The sequence below is a fragment of the Plectropomus leopardus genome, chromosome 5 (genome assembly GCF_008729295.1).
Source record: "Plectropomus leopardus isolate mb chromosome 5, YSFRI_Pleo_2.0, whole genome shotgun sequence".
Classification (NCBI taxonomy): Eukaryota; Metazoa; Chordata; class Actinopteri; order Perciformes; family Serranidae; genus Plectropomus; species Plectropomus leopardus.
In genome coordinates, this window is record NC_056467.1 from 3,968,561 (window position 1) to 3,990,999 (window position 22,439).

A 22,439-nucleotide genomic window follows, 5' to 3' on the forward strand; every position below is an offset into this window, starting at 1 on the left:
AGTTGTTTTGGAGTCAGGGGTGACCATATTTGGATAATAAAGGGGTTGGAGCTGTTAAAGAGCAAGGGGTGGATCTGACTCACAGACTTGCAATACCTCGCAGTCTGTCACTCGAAGCAGTCTGGCCCTTAAATATTTGTACCTTTGGGTCTATGGAACAATTTATCCCCTTTACAATTGTCATAAATGTTAAAATTAGCCATAGAGACCAACACCGTTTTTTGTACCATGCTGTAAACATTTTAACATGGCAGTCTCTGGGGATTGACTCTGTTTTGGAGTCAGCCTCAAGTGGCCATTTGACAAACTACAGTTTTTGGAAGTTCTGCATTGGCTTCATTTTTCATTCTTGGAGGCTGCAGCTTAGTTCATGTTTGTGCAGCAGTGCAAATGCAAAAGGTTTGGGTGAAATTTACTACAGCTTAAGGGGTGTGGCGATTGTATATACACTCTCAGCCAGTCATATCACTGGTCTTATCTCCCTTAAACTGCTGAGACAATCACATGTCGCAGGACAACAACACCTGAACAAATGAAGGAATTTCTTCAGGAAATCATTTTATTGACTGGATGTTTGCCAGCAGCGTGATGTGAACACACAGCATCACAAATCGGCAGACAAGGCCAGATGGTGTTTTTTTTTTTTTTTTTTTAAGTTAATTGGACAGACACAAATAACTAGAAAAGTGCTGTTGTTTATATGATCGTCATTCATATGGTGGTTATAATTCTTTGGTATCTCACACTGTTAATGGTCACAACATATCTTAAAATGTGACACAGCAGCTTCGGCTCCATAATGCATTTCAAGACATGTTAATCTCTTGATAAAAGCAGCATGCACGTTGTATTAGATAGGTTTTGCATTGATTAAGTTCTTAACATGGTTCTACAGTTGAATTTATGAATTTGGGATTAATTAGAATGATTTTATTTTGAAATGGTCTGTACACTTTTACTTGAGTCTTTGTATATGAGTTCAAGTGCCTATTTTTTCTTTTAAACTAAGATCTGATGGCTCACGCTGACTGGTTTGAGTGAAAGAAAGTGAGTGTTAACCATCTTCTTTTACTTTCCAAAAGTAAAGACCATAAAATGCAGCAATTTCATGAGAGCGAGTGAGCCATCTGGAAAATGAACTAACTTTCACCAACAGTGAAGAAATCCTTTAAAACGCTGCTACACCCATGAATGATTTCCTTTTGTCTGGGTTTCACTGGAGTTTTAGTGTCACGTGATAGTCTAAATCCCCCATTCACACGCTTTCCACTCTGATAGGAATACAGTTCTGAGAGCATTTAATGCCTATTGTTCATTAAGAAATTTGGGGAAATGAAAAAAGCCACAAGTAAAAGCAGAAAGATCTAAAGCAGAACACATCAGCTACACTCTAAAAAGTAATTCAGGGGACCTATCACCACCACCTAATTAAATGCATGCTACAGGATACAAATTCAAATGTATTGATTTAGATAAGCTGAAAACATAATTTTGATGAGTTACGTTGACATAATAATGTTAATAATTACATTAACTTAGTATTGTGTGAAATTTAAACTAAATTATGTAATAACTGATTTAAAACAAAATTTAAGTTGGTAATGAAATTGGATAATTTAACTTTGCCACCTTCAGTTTAGGATTTTAAGTCCCCTCCCTTGACCTCTTGAAACGCCTGGGAATCTTTAGACAGTTAAGACTGTGTTAGGAACCTGCAGGCCAAACAACTACGAGGACATTTCTTACCTAAAAACTTGAGTTTTGCTATCAGTTATTAAGTAAATGCTACTTAAAATGCCTTTGATTATAGAGATGAAGCTAATTGTAGTGAGTTGCATGTGATTTCAATTGTCATAACTCAAAAAGAATGATACAAACCGTTGTGTTATTTTTTGTTGCTGTTGAGCCAAATAACATTTTAGAGTGTGCATAAGATATTTAAAAACACCTTTCAATATTGTTGAAGCTCATAATGTGATTTTATTGAGACTTTCATGGTGTAACTTTATTCAGCTCAATGCTAATTTCTGCTGTGAGACAAACATCCTGTATTTTTGTTGCTGAGGCTCAACTTGCTTGGCTTTTCACATCATGATTTTTTAAAAACCTCTTGCCCCATACTGTCTAATTTTCAAGTGTTTGTGAGGGATGCAGATGCTCCTACAACCCAGGCTGCAGCTATCTGGTCGTTTTACTATTATGGCGTACAAACACTGCAAGTTGAATACTAATTAACAGTGTGTGGCAGCTACTGCTATATATGCAGATAGACTCGGGGGCAGGCAACACACACTCGAGCAAAGTAGACATACCCTCCACAATGATTGAGGGGTGTTGCTTACATTGAATAGTCACGTTGGCAAGATAAATAAATTATTCGTTAAGAAAGAATACACATTTCAGTAATGCAATCTGTAAGTTATGCTGAAATATTCCTTGAAAAGGTCACATTTGAACCAAAAGTGATGTCTCAATCTCAGTGTCAGACAAACCATAATTACTTCAACTTAATTTCTCCTCACACACACACACACACACACACACACACACACACACACACACCCCACTTTCTAATGCGTGACTGCTCGGCAGAATCAAAACAAATATGGAGTTAATGCTGGGACAGGAGCAATTAAAACAAACACCCAACGTCGATAATGAGCTGCCGCTGCAGGCTGCTGGAGACCTCTCGATGTGAGCTGGAATCCATATATGAACGAGTCTCAGTTGTATTCATGGCACATATGTGTAGCTGTTAAGCTATACTTTCATAAGTGTGGGTGCCATTTAGGTGAAAATGAGTTGGAGAGGTCTTGGAGTTTGGGAGCGACGCAGCTCATGGAAACACCCACATATTTGGAGGATCATATAATTGACCCCAATTTCCCTGCAATAACTGCAGGTGTGTGGATAAACAGCCATTAAAAAATCCCTAGCTGTAATTATACAATGTGGCTCTAATGACCGACCGGCTTCCTCCACAGATAAACTAACAGACTTAGACTCTTAAAAGTCAAACACCATGCAGCGGGAGGAAGTATCGAGAGGAGAGCAGGGGAGTGTGACCACCAGGACGCTTAAAAGAAGAAAAGAAACAGAGGGATGGACAGACAGAGAAAGCCATGAGACAGTCATTATACCCCCTTTTGGTCAAGTTTTCCTCATAAATAAGGGAGGAGCACAGGGAAATGTGAGCAGGTCTAAAGTCAGAAGCTTGAAAGTGAATAACTTAAAAAGACTGAAGCTGCGGAAAGTTGTTATGTTGCACTGATATTCAAGCGTTTCATCCTGTGTAACTGAGACAGTATCTCAACCCTGTTTGACATAATTAATAGGACTAGTTGAACCAGATCAATAGTGGATTTTTGAGACATCTCAAAATTTTAGAGTTGTAAATTTCAAATAAGTGTATCAGTGTTTCAGCTGGTTCAGACTGAAAATGTCTCCAAAACTATTTGATGGATTGCCTTGAAGTCTGGCTTAGATATGCATGGTCCTCAGAGGATGAAGACTCGTAACTTTGGCTATCCTTTGATATTTGACACCAGCAATCTGCCATTTTTTTAAGTGAAATAACTTCACAACTATGCCATGACATTTGGTTCAGACACACTTGTTCCACTCCGGATGAATTCCAATAACTTTGGGGATCATCTGACTTTTTCATCTAGTGCCTTCATCAGGTCACAATTTTCATTTGTCCAACACTTTTATTCAGAACCATTCGTTCATTATCCGAAACCACTTATCCTGTTAAGGGTTGTGGGTGTGCTGGAGCCTCTCCCAGCAGACATTTGGCAAGAGGTGGGGAACACCCAGGACAGGTCGCCAGACAATCGAAGGGCTGAGACATAGAGACAGACAACCATTCATGCTCACAGTCACACCTAGGGGCAATCTTTTAGATTCTCCAGTTAACCTGCATGTCTTTAGACTGAGGGAGAAAGCAAGAGAAACACTTGTTCTCATTAGGGGAACATGCAAACTCCACACTGCAGAGCCCCAGTCGGCCGGCGGATGGGTTTGGACCTGAAACCCTCTTGCTGTAAGGTGACAGCGTGAACTTCTGCACCACCGTGCTGTCCTTCAGACACAAATACAAGCCAAACTAATAATGTTACTATGAGCGCCAGCTGTATTTTGTGTGATTTCAATCAACAAATGTTGATGAACATGGTTAACACATCCAGCTATGTATCAGCACATTAGCACTGTCATTGAAAGCCTGTTAGCATGCCGACATTCCCATTTAGCTCAAGCTTAATAAAAATTAATTCAGATTTTCTCTATCTGCGTGTCCATTCAATGCGTTCTCACTCTAAGACTCGTCACATGATGCCGCTCTGTCAGTGACCTTTAGCGTCTACCTACCTTCAATGTTTTACTTCAGATGACATCACAGTGGGATTAAGCAGCCCGTTAACGTGATGTCACAGCACGTAGAAAGCAACATGCTCCTTATGTTTACACAACAGCACTGACGGTCTTGATGGTTGGGATTAGGTAACAAAGTCAGGGATGGTTAGGTTTAGGCAAAAAAAGGCACATGATAAGGGGTAGAAAAAACAAACAAACAAACACACACACACACACACACACACACATTCCCGCGCAAAAGTTTGTGAGACCTGTCCACCTCTCCACCCGCCCACCCTATACTTGCACTTAGGCTCCGTATATTACGTGGTTACCGGTAGCGTCATTACCAGACGCTGCCATTCGGTGTTCTATGCGCACACAACTGGTTCCGTCCAGACACGTTCTCATGTTACGCTGCCCGAGCAAGCTGCATGTGGATGTGTCCGGTCCGGTGCCTTGTGGCTGTCCACCGGCTTACATTAACAACGCTGTCCGACTGCATTCTCATCTGACGCCATCCAGCTGCATTCTGGTTGGATGCAGAAGGTGGCTTTTGGCATCATGCTTGTATGTGGAGAGCACTGACAGAGCGGCACTATTTGAGGAGTTCAAAGTGAGAATGGACTAGTACACCAGGGTCTGCTCTGGTCCCTGTGACAATTATGTCATCGTCCCATGTCTGAGAGGGTAGGTAAGGACCCCGAGGTGGAGGCCAACTGTAGGCATAGAAGGCACGCTGACTGTGCGTGCCATTTGCTTTTTCCACTCTTCAGTCCAGTTAGTGGCGTATGCACCTCTGGCCGGTTGGCCAAAAGAAGAAGATGACAAAATAGATGCTTGTTTTGAAGAAAATTTGTGCATGGAGATCCGGCATTTCTCATATTTCTATGAATTGTTTTTAAAGAAATAAAAAGACACGTGAGAACTAGTGGGGAGTGTGGATCGAAAAATGTGCACGCACTCATGCCAGACTGAAGCGGACCATCAATTATAGTATAAATGAAACCACATATGCCCCTGGTTAATTCTGCAGCTATTCGTGAACGTCCAATGTGGAAAGTATGTCACAAGCTTTTGACTCCTGAGGATGAGAAACACAGACAAAATGTGCAATGGATACACCTCAAGTTGGCTTTTCTATGCAGCACTTTCTTATTCCTCATTGGCCAACATATACTATTCTACAATATATCTCTGCTGTAGATCAGTGTTTTCAAGTTGATTTGATATTTTTACTTCTCACCCATAAAGGGACTGAGAGCAAGAATCATAATCATGCTGAAGTTGTCCTTTCTGAGCAAAATATAAAACTTACTCCTCAGCAATATTTCCTCTCTTGTCCCTTTGGCATCCTTTGGCATATAGCATCACACCGGCTGGGTTTCTTAACATGAGCCTGCTGTGTTCAGTTTACTGATGTAAACACAAGATTTCTGCCTGTTCAAAATTCAAGCAGTTGACTCTGCCATTTGGTGAGTTTTATCTGACTATTTTTAAGCATATACATTCCAGACAAATTGAAAAAAGTACTCTTGTCCTGGTGGAGAGTCCTCTGACACAGCATTTAGACCACATGGGACACTCAAGCTCATTGCTGAATATCACAGTAATGAAAATATTTCGATGGATATCAGTGCTCAGAGCCAGAGTTGGATGGGTTTCATTGCAGGTTTTACTGAATTTGTTGAGTAAAATCTCCCAAAACGTAGTGGAACAACTTGCCCGCGAGACTTTTGAAAAGAAAAACTAATAAAACATATTGACTTGTTGGGTAGAAAGCTACAGAGCTTAAGTGGATGACAATATCATCCCAACAAATCAGCCCCATCCTATCCCGTGCCCACTGTTGCACCGCACTGACCTCCTGTCTTAAAACTTTTCTTTTATTTCTTCTTGACTTGATCACTTAGCATCAGCGGTGCCCACAGTCCTCTCATCTTCTCCCTCTCTCCATCCCATTGGAGAGCGGGTGCAATTACGATAAAAGCTCGCCCACCAGATCCGCCCTCCCCCACCCATCTTTTTTGTCTCCGATGTCCCTCCACCATCAGCAGCAACGGCTCCATACAATCACCTCGCTCTCACCCCCTTCTGCCGTCTCTCTTGTTCTCCAGTGACTGATGTCACTTAGCTGACACAGCAAAAGCACCCTGAACTAATCGCCGCCAATCAAGCCCTTAGAGACATTAAGAAAAAGGAATGGATGAAGATGGAGAGAGGAGACCCGGCCTTTAGCCAAAAGACACGTCATAATTGGGGAAAAGCGGGGACAGAAACTTTATCCTTACACACACACACACACACACACACACAGGGGGTGCTGCCAGCTTCTATAAGAGAGAGGTCAGTCAGTGTATGAGACGTTACGTCAGGCAGCAGCATCCCAACACTGGCAATACAGCATAGTATTTAACATCCTTATACCCGTATTTCATTAAATGTTATAATGGTAGTGTATTCAACTTTATTATATGACAGTAGCTACTTTATTTAACTCCATTGTAACTGCAGTTCATTCAGTAATTCTGTATTTTAGAAGTTTATGTTTCTTTAAAAGACATTTAAAAATGTGATGTATATCGTGTATCGTGATACAGCCTTAAAATACGCCGATAATTTTAATTTCTTTTTTTCCTCTAAACGTTCTAAAATCTACCTTGTACTTTGATATTATTTTAAGACATATCACCCAGCCCTATTTGAGACTAGTGGTGGAGACTAATTAGTCTCTAGTATGGGTAAAGCTCCAAGACACTGAATCCTACATTTCCCAAAAGGCAACACCATAACATCTAACGATAGACCCTCCCTGCCTGGTACATGTCCACATCTTCCAGAGTTACAGAAGTCATTTTACAACAGTTTTACAAACAGAGTGATACTCTCTATGAATCATACACGAGTAAACAAAGTGTCTTTTTAATGTAACATGACATCCAAGTTGAGAAACAGTCTACCTATAAGCAACTGACAAATAATCTGCAGAAAAATGGGGCCAATTTGAGCTCTGTATAAAAATATAAAGCTCTAAATTTCAGTTTGGCACTGAGGCAGGTTTAATCTACAACCATCATCAAGTCATACCCCTCCATTAACACATAATGACCCTCTAACAACCTATTTTCCCTCATTCATCCAGACACAGTTGATGATCCATCTGGATTTTAACACAGTCCAATCTGTCAAATCACTCTGACTCGTATGTGGACAAAGGACGGGCCTGACAGAGGACAAAGCTTTTGTTTTCCGAGCTAATGATTCAGCTGGTCAATTCACAGATTATTACAAAGACAATTATGGAAGCTGTGGAGAATGCTGCTGTCATTTGGACATCACACGGCACCAAGCTGGTAAAAGTATAAAAGTGTGTGCGTTTCTGTTGAGCTGCCAGTTGTTGAGCTTTTCAGTTGCCCACTCCAACTGAAGGTCATCGCCTGTGTGTGACCGAGCTCCACGCTTCCACAAAACATCGTTTGGCAACAGTGTGCAGCGCTCGCTTGATCCTGAATCCTGGCCAGTGAGCCTGTGATACTGTGTGTGTACATTTGTGTGTGTGTGTGTTCATGCGTGTTTAAGCCACAAGAACAAGTGGCCGGTGCCCATGCAGCATCAGCAGCAGGACATACAGCACCCCCTGAAGAACAGCCCACGCAGCTGGAGCCGCTGCTGATAAAGCTGCAGCCAACAGACGCCTCCTCGCACAAAACACACACACACACACACACACACACACACACACACACACACACACACACACACACACAAAGATAAGACTGAAAACACACACAAATAAAATAAAACAAAATCAACACACACACACACACACACACACACACACACACACACACACACAGATAGTCCAAAAGACAGATGCACTCACACATCAATGATCGGGGGGAAAAAAAAACACCCAGCATGACTTGGATCTGAGACACACAAACAGTCTCCAAATTGCATACCTTCACTCTACACACACACACACACACACACACACATACGCACGCAAACATACTTAACAAGCAGGCATCTTTTCCGCTACATCATAATTTCAATCCCTCCCCTCCCCTACACAACAGCAAATTTAAGGGAAAGGGAAATATTTCTGCTAAATTAGTTATGCTAATTACAGAGCAGTTCTCAGGGGGAGAGACGGCGCTAAATGGCTTTTAATTCTTTTTGCCTGGAAAGAGATGTGGGAGAGAGCCAGACAGAGAGCAGGAGTGAAAGCAGCACAGAGCACAGGCAAAAAAAACGAAAACAAACAAACAAAAACACACACACAAACAACTGGCGTTGAAATTTGCCCGGTGACACAGCAACAATGAACGAGCAGAATTAACAACTCAGGGGAAAAGGAGGGAGGCCCAAAGCGGGCCGCCGGCCAGACAACAAGCCGCCTTATCAGCTCCGGGGGCCCCGGGTCCCCCGGCCGACAGGGAGAGGAGAGATCAGCAGTAGGAAAAGTTTTGCGGCTGTGTCCTGTAGCCTTTGCCAGCGGTCACAAAGTGATAACAAAGCATGAGCAGATAGCACGCAGCGCTATACATGGGAGGCACCAGAGAACACTGGGCACTCTGAGTGTGCTCTACAGAAAGTTAGTTCCCAGTTTCTGTCACACTACTTCAACATAGACACTAAAGTGATGTTAACAGCGCACTCTTGTGGCAGTTGAAATGCATTTTAGCATTCGTACAAATGTGATGCATCCGAGGTAAAGCAAGTACTTCAAATTTCAAAACTTTACAAAAAGCTTTAAAAACACAAAGTGTAGCACTGTACTTCATTGGTATCTGGTGTCAGGTATTTGAAAACTACTGTATGCACCTGGGACAAATAGGCAAATGCAGGTTTGGGCAGGTGAAGCTGAATAATTGACAAGTATGTGCACATTAAGAGGACACAGAGTTCATTATTCTCCATTGGTGAAAAATATACTTGGAAAGGCATTTTCTTAAAACGTCTCTCACTTGTAAGCCAATATCCATCACAACAATCCAGCAGATCTCTGAACTGAGCTCAGAGTGCTGAAGCTGTACAATGAGGAGATAAAACATTAAACATGAGTTAAATCCATTGTTAGCTGCACGTCAGAGGCTAACACTCGGACAAGCTTTGGTTTGGCGCCAACAGTTGTGGCCTGTTGGAAACACTGACATTACTGCAAAATATACAAAAAAAAATAAATAAATAAATACATATTTTGTATTATTGGAATGACTTTAAGTGCTGCAATTTTAGTTTGAATAGTAATATTTTATTTGATTCTAACTGAAAAATATATAACAAGAATTACGGTCGTTTGCCTCCCCGAACTACGTAAGTTGCACATGCGGTTTACATCCCTGTCTGTGAAAACACGTTCTGTTCCTGATATATAACGTTAGGTAATGAACAGAAAAATGTTTTGGCAGAAAATTATGATTTTATGATGTCACAATTAAGGTGACCTTTGACCTTTTGGATATAAAATAACATATCTTCACTATTATATAATTTTGTCATAATGTGCACATGAAGCCTTGAGTTATGGCCAAATCATGTTTTGTGAGGTCACATTGATCTTGACCCAGTTTGTTGTTTAGTCCAAGTTGTGATTTGTGCCAATTGAAGAAATTCCCTCTGTGCTTTTTGAGTTATTGCATTCATGAGAATGAAGCATAGTCACATTGACCTTGACCTTTGATCACCAAAAATCCTCTTAGTTCATAACTGAGTCCGAGTGGACATTCGCTCCAAATTTGAAAAAAAAAATCTAAATGTTTTTGAGATATCAGATTCATGAGAAAAAGACAGACCTTAACATTCCACCTATGACCACCAATATCTAATCAGCTCATCATTGAGTCAAAGTGAACATTTGTGCCAAATGTGAAGAAATTCCCTCCAGGCATTTTGAGATATTGCGTTTACAAAAATCGCATGCATGGAGGGACAACCTAAAAACATAATGCCTTGGGGACTATCGCCGGCGCAGAGTCATAAAAACAAAGTAATTTTTGCTTCACTTTGTAGCAAAAAGGCATGTTCCTTTATGTCCTGAATATAACTTTTTAGGCTCTCTGCAGCACCAAAATGCTTAATTCATAATTGTATGTTGTGATACTTATTACCTTTATCAAAAAATTGTAGCTCCAACGATTTGGATATTCCACTTGGCAGCCCAGTTTATTTAAGTATTCTAAATGTCCTTTTTTGTGCACATGACAAATTAATTAGTTTTTTAACAGCTAAATTGAGCATTTTCATACTGATGTGTACATTTCACTTTGCTTCCTGTCAATCACCTGACACCCACAGGGAGACAACACCAAAATGTGTTGTCTTACAAACTGCACTGCTGGTTTTATTAAAGCTCTTTTTTATGTGTTGTGACAGCAGCTCCTTTAAAGCATCTCTCTCTGAATATATTTTTTTTTAAAGTATTAAAAAAACAATTATGAGGCACAATTGCTTCATAATTAAGGCAAATATACATTAAAAGTAGATAACAGGAAATCATATTTCATTCGAAATTACATTTTTGCTACAAAGTTTAATTAAAAGACAAAAAAGTTATTTCCCTCAAATGTATAGCTCTGTAGCTTTTCTGTGCTCACATTTAAAGGCCCAGTTTGTAGGGTTTAGGGGCATTGATTGGCAGAAATGAAATATAATATAATAACTGTGTTTATTATTATTAGTGTATACTCACCTGAAGCTAAGAACTGTACTGTTATCATTACTTCTCCAGTTTGTTCGTTGTGGCTTTGACAAAAAATTACAGGTATATATATATATATATATTTTTTTTTTTCGTTTTCATTCATCTTTATTGTAGGCCTAAGGGGAGTCTTTTATTATCCAATTTTAATTGCAGCCTGTACACGGAATAAAAACTGTATTAATATTTCTCCAATAAAATGTGAGACATACATTATTTAACCAAACCTCAACTGTAGTGGCTTGTCTTGAGTCTCCCTGAGCTACATTTTGATTCCAAATCCAAAACAGCAAATAATCATGGAGGAAAATCATAGAGGATTTATAGATGGTGGATACTGGCTCAATTTGTTTGCTTTCTGTGCTGATTCTGCAAAAATAAGTACTAAAAAATCATTAATATCCCACTTAAGACCTACTAGTACTGTTGATAGGCTAATCTATTAATAATTGCTGCTGTCGTCCACAAATCTCCGATCTCCAAAATTGGTATTTTTTAGGAATTAGAGAAAAAAGTTGTGTTTTTAAAAGAAATCTCATGGAGATAGGTTTAGTCACAAGCTTTTTTAAATACATTTCATTGATTGAGAAATGTAGAGAAAAACCCACTGATAAACATAGAGAGGGATCAATACAATTAATTTATGGAAAAAAAATTAAAATAGTGAAACGCGGAAATATGAGGTTTGTGCCCAACAGCAATGTTTTTTTTGGGGGGGGGGGGCAAAAATGACTCTTTTGATAGAAAACGTTGCTGTCCCCTGCACAAGACCTTTAAAGCATTAAGAGAAAAAAATCAATGGTTGTAATATAGCAGATGAGAAAACAGGAGACTGTGTCTTTTCTCTCCCTCCATTTCAGCGCCTCTCAGTGACATATTCAATCTCAAAACTGCCCCAGCAGGGTAAGACACAAAAGAGGACAGTCGCAGTCCATCTGTCCTTTTAATCCACTAACATCATCCTGCAAAATATTTAGAGCACAACAGTAGAATAAATCCCATTGTGCCGAGATTCAATATTACGGAGACGATAATTACTTTGTTTTCTGGATGTTCGGTATGTTTACACTGTTTGTATCCTGATTTCAGCTCGACTTGACGGATGTGTCCTTGATGTGGAAAGCTGCAAATGTTCTCACACGTCTTACGACTCATTTCCAACTATCACTGCAGAGGAATATATAACAGCAAATGCAGCGCTGGAGGCAATCTGTCACAACAATGAAGTGATGCATGGTGTTTAAACAGTTTCTCTCCTCCAGAACAAATAAAAACAGTAGCAGTTGTCATGTTTGAAATCTATTTTACAGCCAGCGAAAAGGTTTAATCAAGGAAGGTACGTCTTTAGAAAAAACAATATAGGTTATTGGATTTGGGAACGCACTTTTATAAATTAAAGATAGTCCTGATTTGGATTACAAAGTTTGTGACACCATCAACATGGAAAATAGGAAACCGGAAAGCCGGGCGGTGTTGATGTCATGATGCAGTCATCGAGCTACATGTACACTACACACTGTCCTCAGGTAATGTTGTGTGAAAATGGCTTCAGGGAGCTTTTGTAAATCAAGATCATTGCAAGTGTCCTCGAAATACAAACAACAAACACACACACACACACACACACACACACACAGCCACACACACTGATTTAAATCTCTAAACATCTCCGCACGCTGTTACTTCAGCATCCAGTTCAGGCTGCGCCCCCAAAAAAACAAACACACACACACACACACACACACACACACACACACACACACACACACACACACACACACACACACAGAGTTTTATTGTCAGTCCCTCACCAGTATGGGGCTATAAGGAGTGGCCAGTTTTATGCCTTTTAATTAGTACACTGTCACCATAGCAGCATCCAGCTGGCAAACAACCACCTCTTTACACACATACATAAACAATGGCAGAGGTAGAACAGAGAGGAGGAGGAGTGTGTGTTTAGTGAGGGAAATGTGCTACACAAAATCACAGGTGTGTGTCTTCACTCATTGGGATTTTTATTCCTTTATTGGAATAATGCCCTTTTTCCTTTATTGGCGTTTGATTTGTTTTTTAGGTGTCATTTTTGTATGTCCTGGAGATTACTTCTGTTCTAACCTTAATTTAATATAACTTTGAACGTAGATGATGTACCATGATGACAGATTCTAATATAAAGTATTTTGATATAAAATCTTGATTTAATGATTATATCAATTGATATATGCTTAATATTTTGTACTTTGGCCTTGACACGACTGTATTTCCTTTTTTTATGTATTTTCTAAGTAATTTATTTAATTGTTGATTGTCAGTTGTTTGGCCACCCTTAGTGTTTCAGATGGTTAACCACACCTGCAACCACAGAGCTCGTCAGATTATTGGTGTGTATTATGTTTTGGTATTGGTATGGTTCTGACGAAGATCCAAGCAGGAACGAAACGGTGCCTTAAATAAACTTGTGTGGCATAAAGCCAATGTGCAGGTGCTCCCTTTTTCCTCATCTACACAAAATCATATCCAAAAGTGTCAGCCATAGGGCTTCATCATTATGTGTGTGTGTGTGTGTGTGTGTGTGTTAAAGGGATAGTTAATTTCCTTAGATAGTATTTTAAATACAGTATATTTTAGTTGGTGCGCCCCCAGTTTGGAGAAGTAGGTTCAAGTCCAACATGGAAGCTAAGAAATCTACTGTTGTGGGTGGAAGGCAGCAACAAAACAAAATTTTTCGCCACTTCACACACATCTTTCCTCCGTCAGCACAGAAGATCTCTACCATCAGTACAGTTTCAAGATGGACACCGAAGATAAGTGTCACCAAACAGTGACCAAATGTCTCCACTTCTGTTTTTGAGATACAGTATGACATTGACTAATGGCCAAAAAAAGTGATGTGATGTTATGATGTCACAGTGAGGTCGACTTTTGCAGTCTGGATGTAAAATTTCGTCACTTCATCATTCTGTCCTAATCAGTTCATCATTGAGTCCATGCTGACGTTTGTGCCACATTTAAAAAAGAAAAAAAAAAACCCTCAAAAGGTGTTCTTAAGATATCACGTTCACAAGAATGAGAAAGACAAGGTCACAGTGACTTTGACCTTTGACCACCAAAATCTGATCAGTTGTTCATTGAGTCAAAGCAGACGACTGTGCCAATTTTAAAGGAATTCCCTGAGGTTGTACTTCTGATATCGTGTTCATGAGAATGGGACGTACATATGGACGGACACCCCAAAACATGGCTCAGAGGCTTAAAAAGTCCCACCTAAATTAAATTTAAATTCACTGCAGCCGTTATATTGCTCTCCTCAAAGCCAGACTGAGAAAAACAGTAATTTAACCCTACTGAACAGAGGAGATACAACCCCACTTTGACAAATCTAAACAATCCCTTCAAAAAAAGGGACACGTGTACCTGAAATTAGGTGCAGAGGCCCATTCCAGAGCGAGGCACGCCAAGTCCACGGCCGCGTACACCAACAGGAAGAAGATGGTCACAATACTGGCTATGATGTTAAGCTTCCCTGAGAAAAGCACCAGCTAGAAAGAAGGGACAAAACAAAGGAAGAGAGAAAAGAGGGGGGATTAACATTCACAGCAACATGTCATCCAAAGTTGGACAGTACAGTGCATTTTAATGCCTTTTCGTGCGACCTTTTCCAGCACCTATTTTTTACTCCAAAAGATGGTTCTCTGAAATAGGGAGTCAATCACGTAATTTGCATGTTCATGTGCTTTTTAAGCTAAAATAAGGTGATGAATAATCTGATTTATGGGCAACTGACATAGTTTACCTCACTGCCATCTGTCTTCACATGGAAATAGGTGACACAAGCTCATGTATCAGTCTTACATGAGTCTATGTATGGGAATTAAAGTCCCCCTTTCGACAGGCTTCCGGACGTTTAAAACTTGTCTGTTTTAAGTAATACATGGTATTTCCACAACCAAAGTTCAATTACGTTGTTACAAATTCTTAACTGGCATCTTCTCCTTCTCTGTCATCGAAAAACCCAGTATTTATGACAATTTAAATGCATTTCATTTTAAAAATGTAACTCCTAGACACGTCTCCTACTTAACTGCAAGTCTTTGTGTGTGGGGGGGAAGTTTCAAGTTTACACAATTGGCTTCCTAATTGCTTGTGATATCACAAATGCTTGTCAAGTGTCATTCTGAGATTTAAGGAGAGAGCAGAGAAACTCTTTTCCTTTTGATGAGCCTTGTGGTATTAAGCCTCGTACTGTCAAGTCAAGCGATTTCATCATTTTATCCTATTAGACATTTATGTAAAATGTTGTCATAAATACTGTATGAATTCTAGAGTTAGGGCCAAAAACATATTTTTTAAGGACATAGTGACCTTGAACTTTGGCCACTTAATTCAAATCAGTTCATCCTTGAGTCCAAGTGGGTGTTTGTGCTAATTTTGAGTTGGTCCCTAAAGGCCTTATTGCATTACCACGAATCAGATAGACTCAAGGTCACGGCGACCTTGACCTCTGAACACCAAATTCTAATCAGTTCATCCTCGAGTCCAAATGGACATTTGGGCCAAATTTTAAGATATTCCTGCAAGGCCTTTATGAGATACTTTAACTGCATTTACAATAATGAGACGGATGCAAGGTCATAGCAACCTTGAACTCTGACCACCATATTTTAATCAGTTTGTCATTGAGTACAAGTGAATGTTTGTGCCGAATATGAAGAAAAAACCCTCGAGGCCCTTTTGTGATATTGCATTCGTAAGAATGGGATGGGAGGAAAGACAGCCGTAAAACATAATGCTTCCTGCCACGGCTATCACTGGTGAGAAGGCATAAAAAGACATTGTAACCTGCTCGACGACATGATATTTGTTAGTATTTTACTGAAATTAAATCCAGTATTCAATGCGTTTCACTTCAAACCCGCAACTAAGTTTGAAAATGACTAAATCTAAATTCACTTTGTGTGCTCGGGGCTATACTGTGGCGTTTAAAGGGTCGCTGTGTGTTTTCACACACAAATGACAGTTAGATTAGCAAACAAAGGCTTACAGATACATTTACTAAACAACAGCACCCAGTTTAATTTTAAGCTGTTCCTGAAATATCTTTAATGAGCTACAGCCGTAATGACATTCCTCATATTAACATGTAAAAGCGACGTTCATCAAAGGTCACCAACACTGATGAAAGTCCACCATTCAAGGTCACAGCCAGCTACAAATGAGACCCCTGCTGTCTGAATGTTTTATACATTAGTTGTTTTCTCTTTAATACGAAAAGAGTGACAAGAAATAAAAGATGATTTGATAATAAACTCATTATCCTTTGAGCTTCAAAAAATTAGGGTATTTATGCAAAGTGTAAATGGCTACAAAATAAAACCTCTATTAGATCCTAACTTTAAACTCTAAGAATAAATTGCAGAAAATCTGAAAAAATGTTGAAATGAAAATTCTACACATTAGGGGGGTTTAAGTGAACGAATATCAACACTGGAGGTTCCACAAAGTTTTCAAAGGCAGTGGATAATTAAAGTCCGTGTAAAGTGAATTCAGAGCTTTGTGTCAAAACACATTATAAATGTTGGAAACTGATTGTTGAAAACATGTTACAACGACCCTTTACTATATAGTACTGAATTGTGGAGTTAGATTTTTCACCATTTTCCTGTTTTAAGATTTTTTGAGCGGGCCTAAAACCATAGCTCGATGACGCACTGGAGCTGTACTCAGTATAACCCTGCCCCTGACAATGCAGCAGGATAAAAACGAGAAGCATTATGGCCATAGTCCCGCGATTGGGCGTGGCTTCCACTCCTCAGGTGGACACGCCCCCAGCATTTCAGATCAGAAAATACTGTGCATTTTTTCATAATTTTGAGGCCTTCTTTTACATACTTGGTGATTTTTTTGTCATTCAAATTTGTTCAGGTGATTAATAACAAATCTTTCTGTGATGTTACAAACTCAAAACACATTTTAGTTATCACTTTACACGGACTTTAAGCATTAGTCCATTCTGGTCCCAAAAGACAAAACAATTTTCTGCAGTCAGATATGATTATCTGTCTGTGCTGTAGGTGGGAGGTGACATCAAGGTTAGATTTGACTAACATCTCAGGAGCAACACACCGTTGAAACTGAATTATTCTACATTATTTCCAGGGACCACTGTGGAACCGCAGGTGGTCTCCAGGCTCGACTTTATGAGCCACTGATGGAGGCTAATGTTCACCTTTAATTAAGATGGTATCTAGGCTGCTGTTTGGCTGCATGCACTCAGCAATGTTCACTTATGGCAGCTTGTGTGACAACACAGCCAAGTCAAGTTACATTCAGAATTCTCAGAGCTGGATTTGAAGAAAGAGTTGTACATCCAGTAATACTGACAGCACATGAATACATGAACTTCACCCTCCCTCTCTGACTGAGGAGTACTCGATGACTTCTCATAGAGCAATGAAATAATGACCCAATTTAAGGTGCTGCTCCTTGTCATGTTCTCTGACACCACAATGTGTGGACAGGTCCATGTGGAGCTCACTGCAAATTACCATTGATGTGAGAGCCAATAATGAGAGCAGCATCCATTGCTTCGCCTGCATTACATTTTGCTACAGTAACCACAGTTATGCTCAGATTTGTAATGTCAGAAGAAGGGCTGGGTATTATATCAATGCTGTGATATGAGACTGGATATCGTCTTAGATTTTGTAATATCATAAAGGTTATTTTTTTCCTGGTTTTAAAGCCTGCATTACTCTAAAGTGATGTAATTTTCTGAACCTACCAGACTGTTTTAGATGTTCTATTATTTGCCTTCTCCCACTAAGTCATTTTATTTCCATTATTGATGATTACTTGTCAAAAACTTCATAAAATATATAAAATATTTTGTGAAAGTGCCAATATTTAACAATATAATATTATCACAATATCAATATCATGGTAACTAGCAATAAATATTGTGATTTTTAATGTTCTCTATTTCACCCAGCGCTTGTCAGAGGTACCCAATATTTATGTCTGCATACTAGAATTTTTTATTTTAAATCTACATTGTTTGTATATTTTGGCCATTTAGGGCACGTTGAGCACAGACAGCATTGGCATCTTTTATTTGGCCACTGGACAAATTCAAATCCAGTTTCACTCTCCCTTTAGCCCTGATTCTGCATTCATCATGTTTTGTGGAAAATATCTAGCTCTTAAGCTGCTAAATATTCCACTATTTTCACCAGCTACTTGCAAATTTCATCTGTTTGCTGTTTTGTACTTGGCAGAAAGTGGGTTAATCAGAACTTTTTCCCTGAAAACAGCTGCCTGCTGCAACTTGAAAAGAGGTTAATGAGAGCCGTGACAGTGTTGAAAAAGATAAAATTAAAGGCTGGAAATCCAGAGCCTTGACCTTTGACCACCACAATCTGTTCATTTTTGAGCCCAAGTGAATGTTCATGACAAAAATAAGTCCCTCAAGGTGTTTCTTAGATATCATGATCACAAAAATGAGAAAGATCAGGTAACAGTGACCTTGGCCTTTGGCCTTTGACCTATGACCACCAAAGTCTTTGCAGTTCATCATCAAGTCCAAGAGGCAATTGTGCTTAAATATAAAAAAAAAAATCCCTCACGGCCTTTTTGAGATAACATTTGCAGGAGAATTGGACATACGCACATACAGACAGACAATCTGAAAACATTGCCAGCTCAGAGGCATAAAAAGCTGGTAGAAGCTATGGATGACGATAACTCCATGTGTGTTTGTCACCATGAGCCACACGTTTCACATTACATTAGTCTTTTGATCAACTGTTAAAATAAATATATTGATCGGTGCAACTTAAAAGATTTAAGGAACTGCAGTAGTTTTAAGGAAATCAGATTTGTCACTGAAATGCACCATTAACCTCTAATTTAATCAGTAATTTATAGATGAATTTATTTCATTGAATTTATGCTACATCATCTTAAAAAGTATCAGGTTTATTATTTTCCGACTGACAATGCAATTCACACAAGCAATCCGAGCACTAATTACCACTCATATTCTCTTTCTGGAAATGCAGACATATTTGGCTCAAAACTGAAAACGAAGAATCTGAGAACTTAAACAAAGGAATGTCCCACATCAGCTGGAGTCCATCACTCAAAGTAACTGCACCCTTATTTAATGCAATATTTGTATTTACACACTACTTCTATTGACGTGGTCAGCTGGGCCCATCACAGAGCTGTAGCTTTACTATTTATTCAGTGTGTAAATTACACTGGTTAGCAAACAGCTCTTTTGAATTGTGCAACACTTTCAAGTTATAAACTATGGAAATCTTGCTCATCACTTGCTTGGTTTCCTCATGTACCAAACCATCCTGCAAAGTGTGGAAAAACATCCAAACTTTCAGGCAAAGGCCATAATTAGTTCTTCTATACAAACTAAAACATTTTCTGTGGATGTCTCATCGTCATCATCATCAAGCATGATTTCTTTGTCTGTTTTCAATTCATTGTGCAGAGCAAGGAAATAGTTACTGTACTGTACCTGGGAACACCAACATACCTCGCTCCAGTTACCATGTGTTTTAGAATTGGCTGCTGAGAAACTCTTCTAGATTTAGAGTTCATTTTCTTGAGCTCAAGGGCATATCATTGGTATTTATGGAGGAAAGTGAGTAGCAGCTCTGATCACTGACTTTGCAGCCATGAAGCAGAAGTAAACTGATGGGGAGAGAGAGGATAGAAGGTAATGATGGGGAATTGAAATTAACGATGTCACATTATTGACAGGCGGTCAGAAAGAGAGAGAAAATGACGAACCGAGGGACCAATGAGCGTGGAAAAGGGGAGAGCAGAAGAAGAAGAGTGGAAAAGATGAGATGGAAAGAAGAGAGCGGGGAGGAAAAAAAGGCGAGTGAAAAAGAGAAAATGGGTAAGAGAGCATCTCTGACCTCTGGCAGGCAAAGTCAGTGGGTGTCTCTCCAGTGCTCCCCTGGGTACCGTCTCTACCAGAGCATTAATTAGCTATTAACTCAGACACAAGCCAGCATGGACAACTGCTGTCACTGCGCACAATGTGTGTGTGCGTGTCTCCTGGGTCTGATTTTTTTTGTGTGGCAATTTGAAAGACTGTTTTTACTGGAAAGCAGAGTGCATAAATTGCCATAAATTTCAGTGAAATAAGTAGACTAGCACAGACACTTTTATTAAATGAAAAGAATTGAGTGGAAGCAGCTGAGTAATGCTTTGGACTACAAAGCCATCACTTTTCCAGAAATGTCTCCGGGTGACAGGTAACAGTCAGAAAGTGATGGCATAAGTGCGTGTTGGGGTTCAGATGCACACACAGTCTGGCTAATTACGTTATTAGATACAGTAAATTATTATTTTCTGAAACAGCTTATTTGACACATAATCAAGAAAAATCAAATGAAACTGGTGCCCTCAGTGTGCAATATCAATAAATGACAGAACTTGTGGCAGCTTTTAAATCAAAGTTAGCTACAATTTTATGACTTTTTTTGTTATTTTGGTATGACTGCAGTAGAAAAGTCAAAACACGTCAGTCAAAAACAGTAAGTTATGAAGGTTTAAAGAAATGACTACTAATCACTATGTGTGATATATTCCAGTGGGAGTAAATATTCATCTTACAGGATGCTCTGAACACAGCTAACTAGTTAAACATGCTTTGGTAACATTTGTTTTCCCTGAATTGAGTCCCTAATTAACCTAATTTCTTCCTAACATGCCAAGTAGGTCAATAATGCTTATGATTACTTTTAGCTATTACATTAGAATCGCTTCAGTTGTTGTATAAAACCTATGAATAGTAAGCCTTGGCTGGAGCAACATGTAGCCTTGGATCAAGCAGTACCTGAGCGGACGAGTTCTTGAGTTGAAGATACAATGAGAAGACGAACTGATTAACATAGCCTTCAACAATTCTTATGGTATTTGTTGCCATTGCACATGGCACAGCAATGTGGAAAAATCTACCCAAAAACTTTCTCCAACAATTACTGTGACCTTGTGGCAAGCGAAGAATCCCAAAAATGACGATAATGATCTCCTCTGTAGACATTTGGTCACGCTTTGTGAAGACTAGACTTCCTGGCCGAGCACTTCATCTCCTTTTCTTTGTCAGTTTTTCTGCACGGCACAGAGCTTCATGTGGTTCTGCTGAATTAATCAGACTGTGATCTTTGAACACAGATGGCTTCCAGCGGAGTGTGAAGCAGAGGGGAAGAGTCAGCACCTTAAAGTCTGAGACCATGGTGCTCTGCCAGAAAAAGGTGAAATGCTCCTTTCAGGGTAAGAGAGAGTCACTGGCCCAAGTGAAGGAGTTCAAGTGTCTCGGGGTCTTGACAGAGATCAACAGGTAGATTGGTCAGCAGTAATGCTGATGCCGTACTGCACTGTTGTTGTGAAGAGTTCTCAACTTGCCAGTCTAAGCTCCAACCCTCAGCTTCAGTCATAAGTTTTAGGTTAGTACTGGAAATTGCGGCTACAAAAGGCAGAAATGGGTTGTTAGCTCTTATCCTTCTATGGATGTGCAGCAGCAGCAGCTGACAGGGTTGAAGGAGCTTTTTTTCAACCCAAAGACTGTTGAAGGTTCTGCATTTAAGTTTAATTTGACGCGCAATGTTAATGTGCTTGGCCATGGAGGTTGCTCCCCCCTTGACCACCAGATTCAGATTCAGAAAACAAGAGAAGGTTTCTTCTTTGCTTGGTTTAATACCTGTTGGCTGGCAATTCAGTTGTATTGAAAACCTTAATTAGACAGTCAATGTATATGGTGCAGTGACTGGATGACGTGACTCGACTTGAGTTATAATGTTACAATATATGACCCATAGGACTCAATAGTAGTCTTGATAAGCTCAAACGTTATGGATTTTTGAGTTTTTGAAAAAAGTCGAACTGGGTCCTCAATAGAACCAGGCTTCGATCCCCATCCCTGGTGGGATTTGGAAATTGCGATGATCAGCAAAATTGGAAAGCATTCTCATGACTAAACCGATTTTGCAGAAAATTCGCAGGGATTTGAAAAAACATTCGCATATTATGGAGTATTGGGGCATCTTTGCATTTATTCTTGCAATCACAAAATTATTGGGGAGACTGAATAAAACCATTCAAACTTCTCTTTAAACTTTTTCTGTCTTTCTTCTCCCTTTGTTGTTGCAGTTCGCCTATTTTCCCTTTACTTAAAAGTGCAATAAAGAAAGCCTTAGCTCGTGCCATCTACCTCCTCCTCCTTTTTAATCCTGCAGCGTGTGAGTTTTTGAGGAGAGATTACAATCAGACTTTTGTCATCAGTGAATCATTCAAATGGCGGAGGAAGAGGCTGAGAAAAAGAGGACGAGGGAGTCAATGATCTCTGATGGCA

General features: G+C 39.6%; 1 protein-coding gene across 1 annotated transcript in view; it reads right to left on the reverse strand.

Annotated features, from left to right (window-relative positions):
- Window positions 1–22,439, reverse strand: part of zgc:153039 (uncharacterized protein LOC767698 homolog) — an 80,972-nt gene that overhangs the window by 15,936 nt on the left and 42,597 nt on the right. The window contains exon 9 of the mRNA XM_042487178.1: window positions 14,477–14,601. Within this exon, the coding sequence (XP_042343112.1) occupies window positions 14,477–14,601 (125 nt within the window). The remainder of the gene's footprint in view (window positions 1–14,476; window positions 14,602–22,439) is intronic.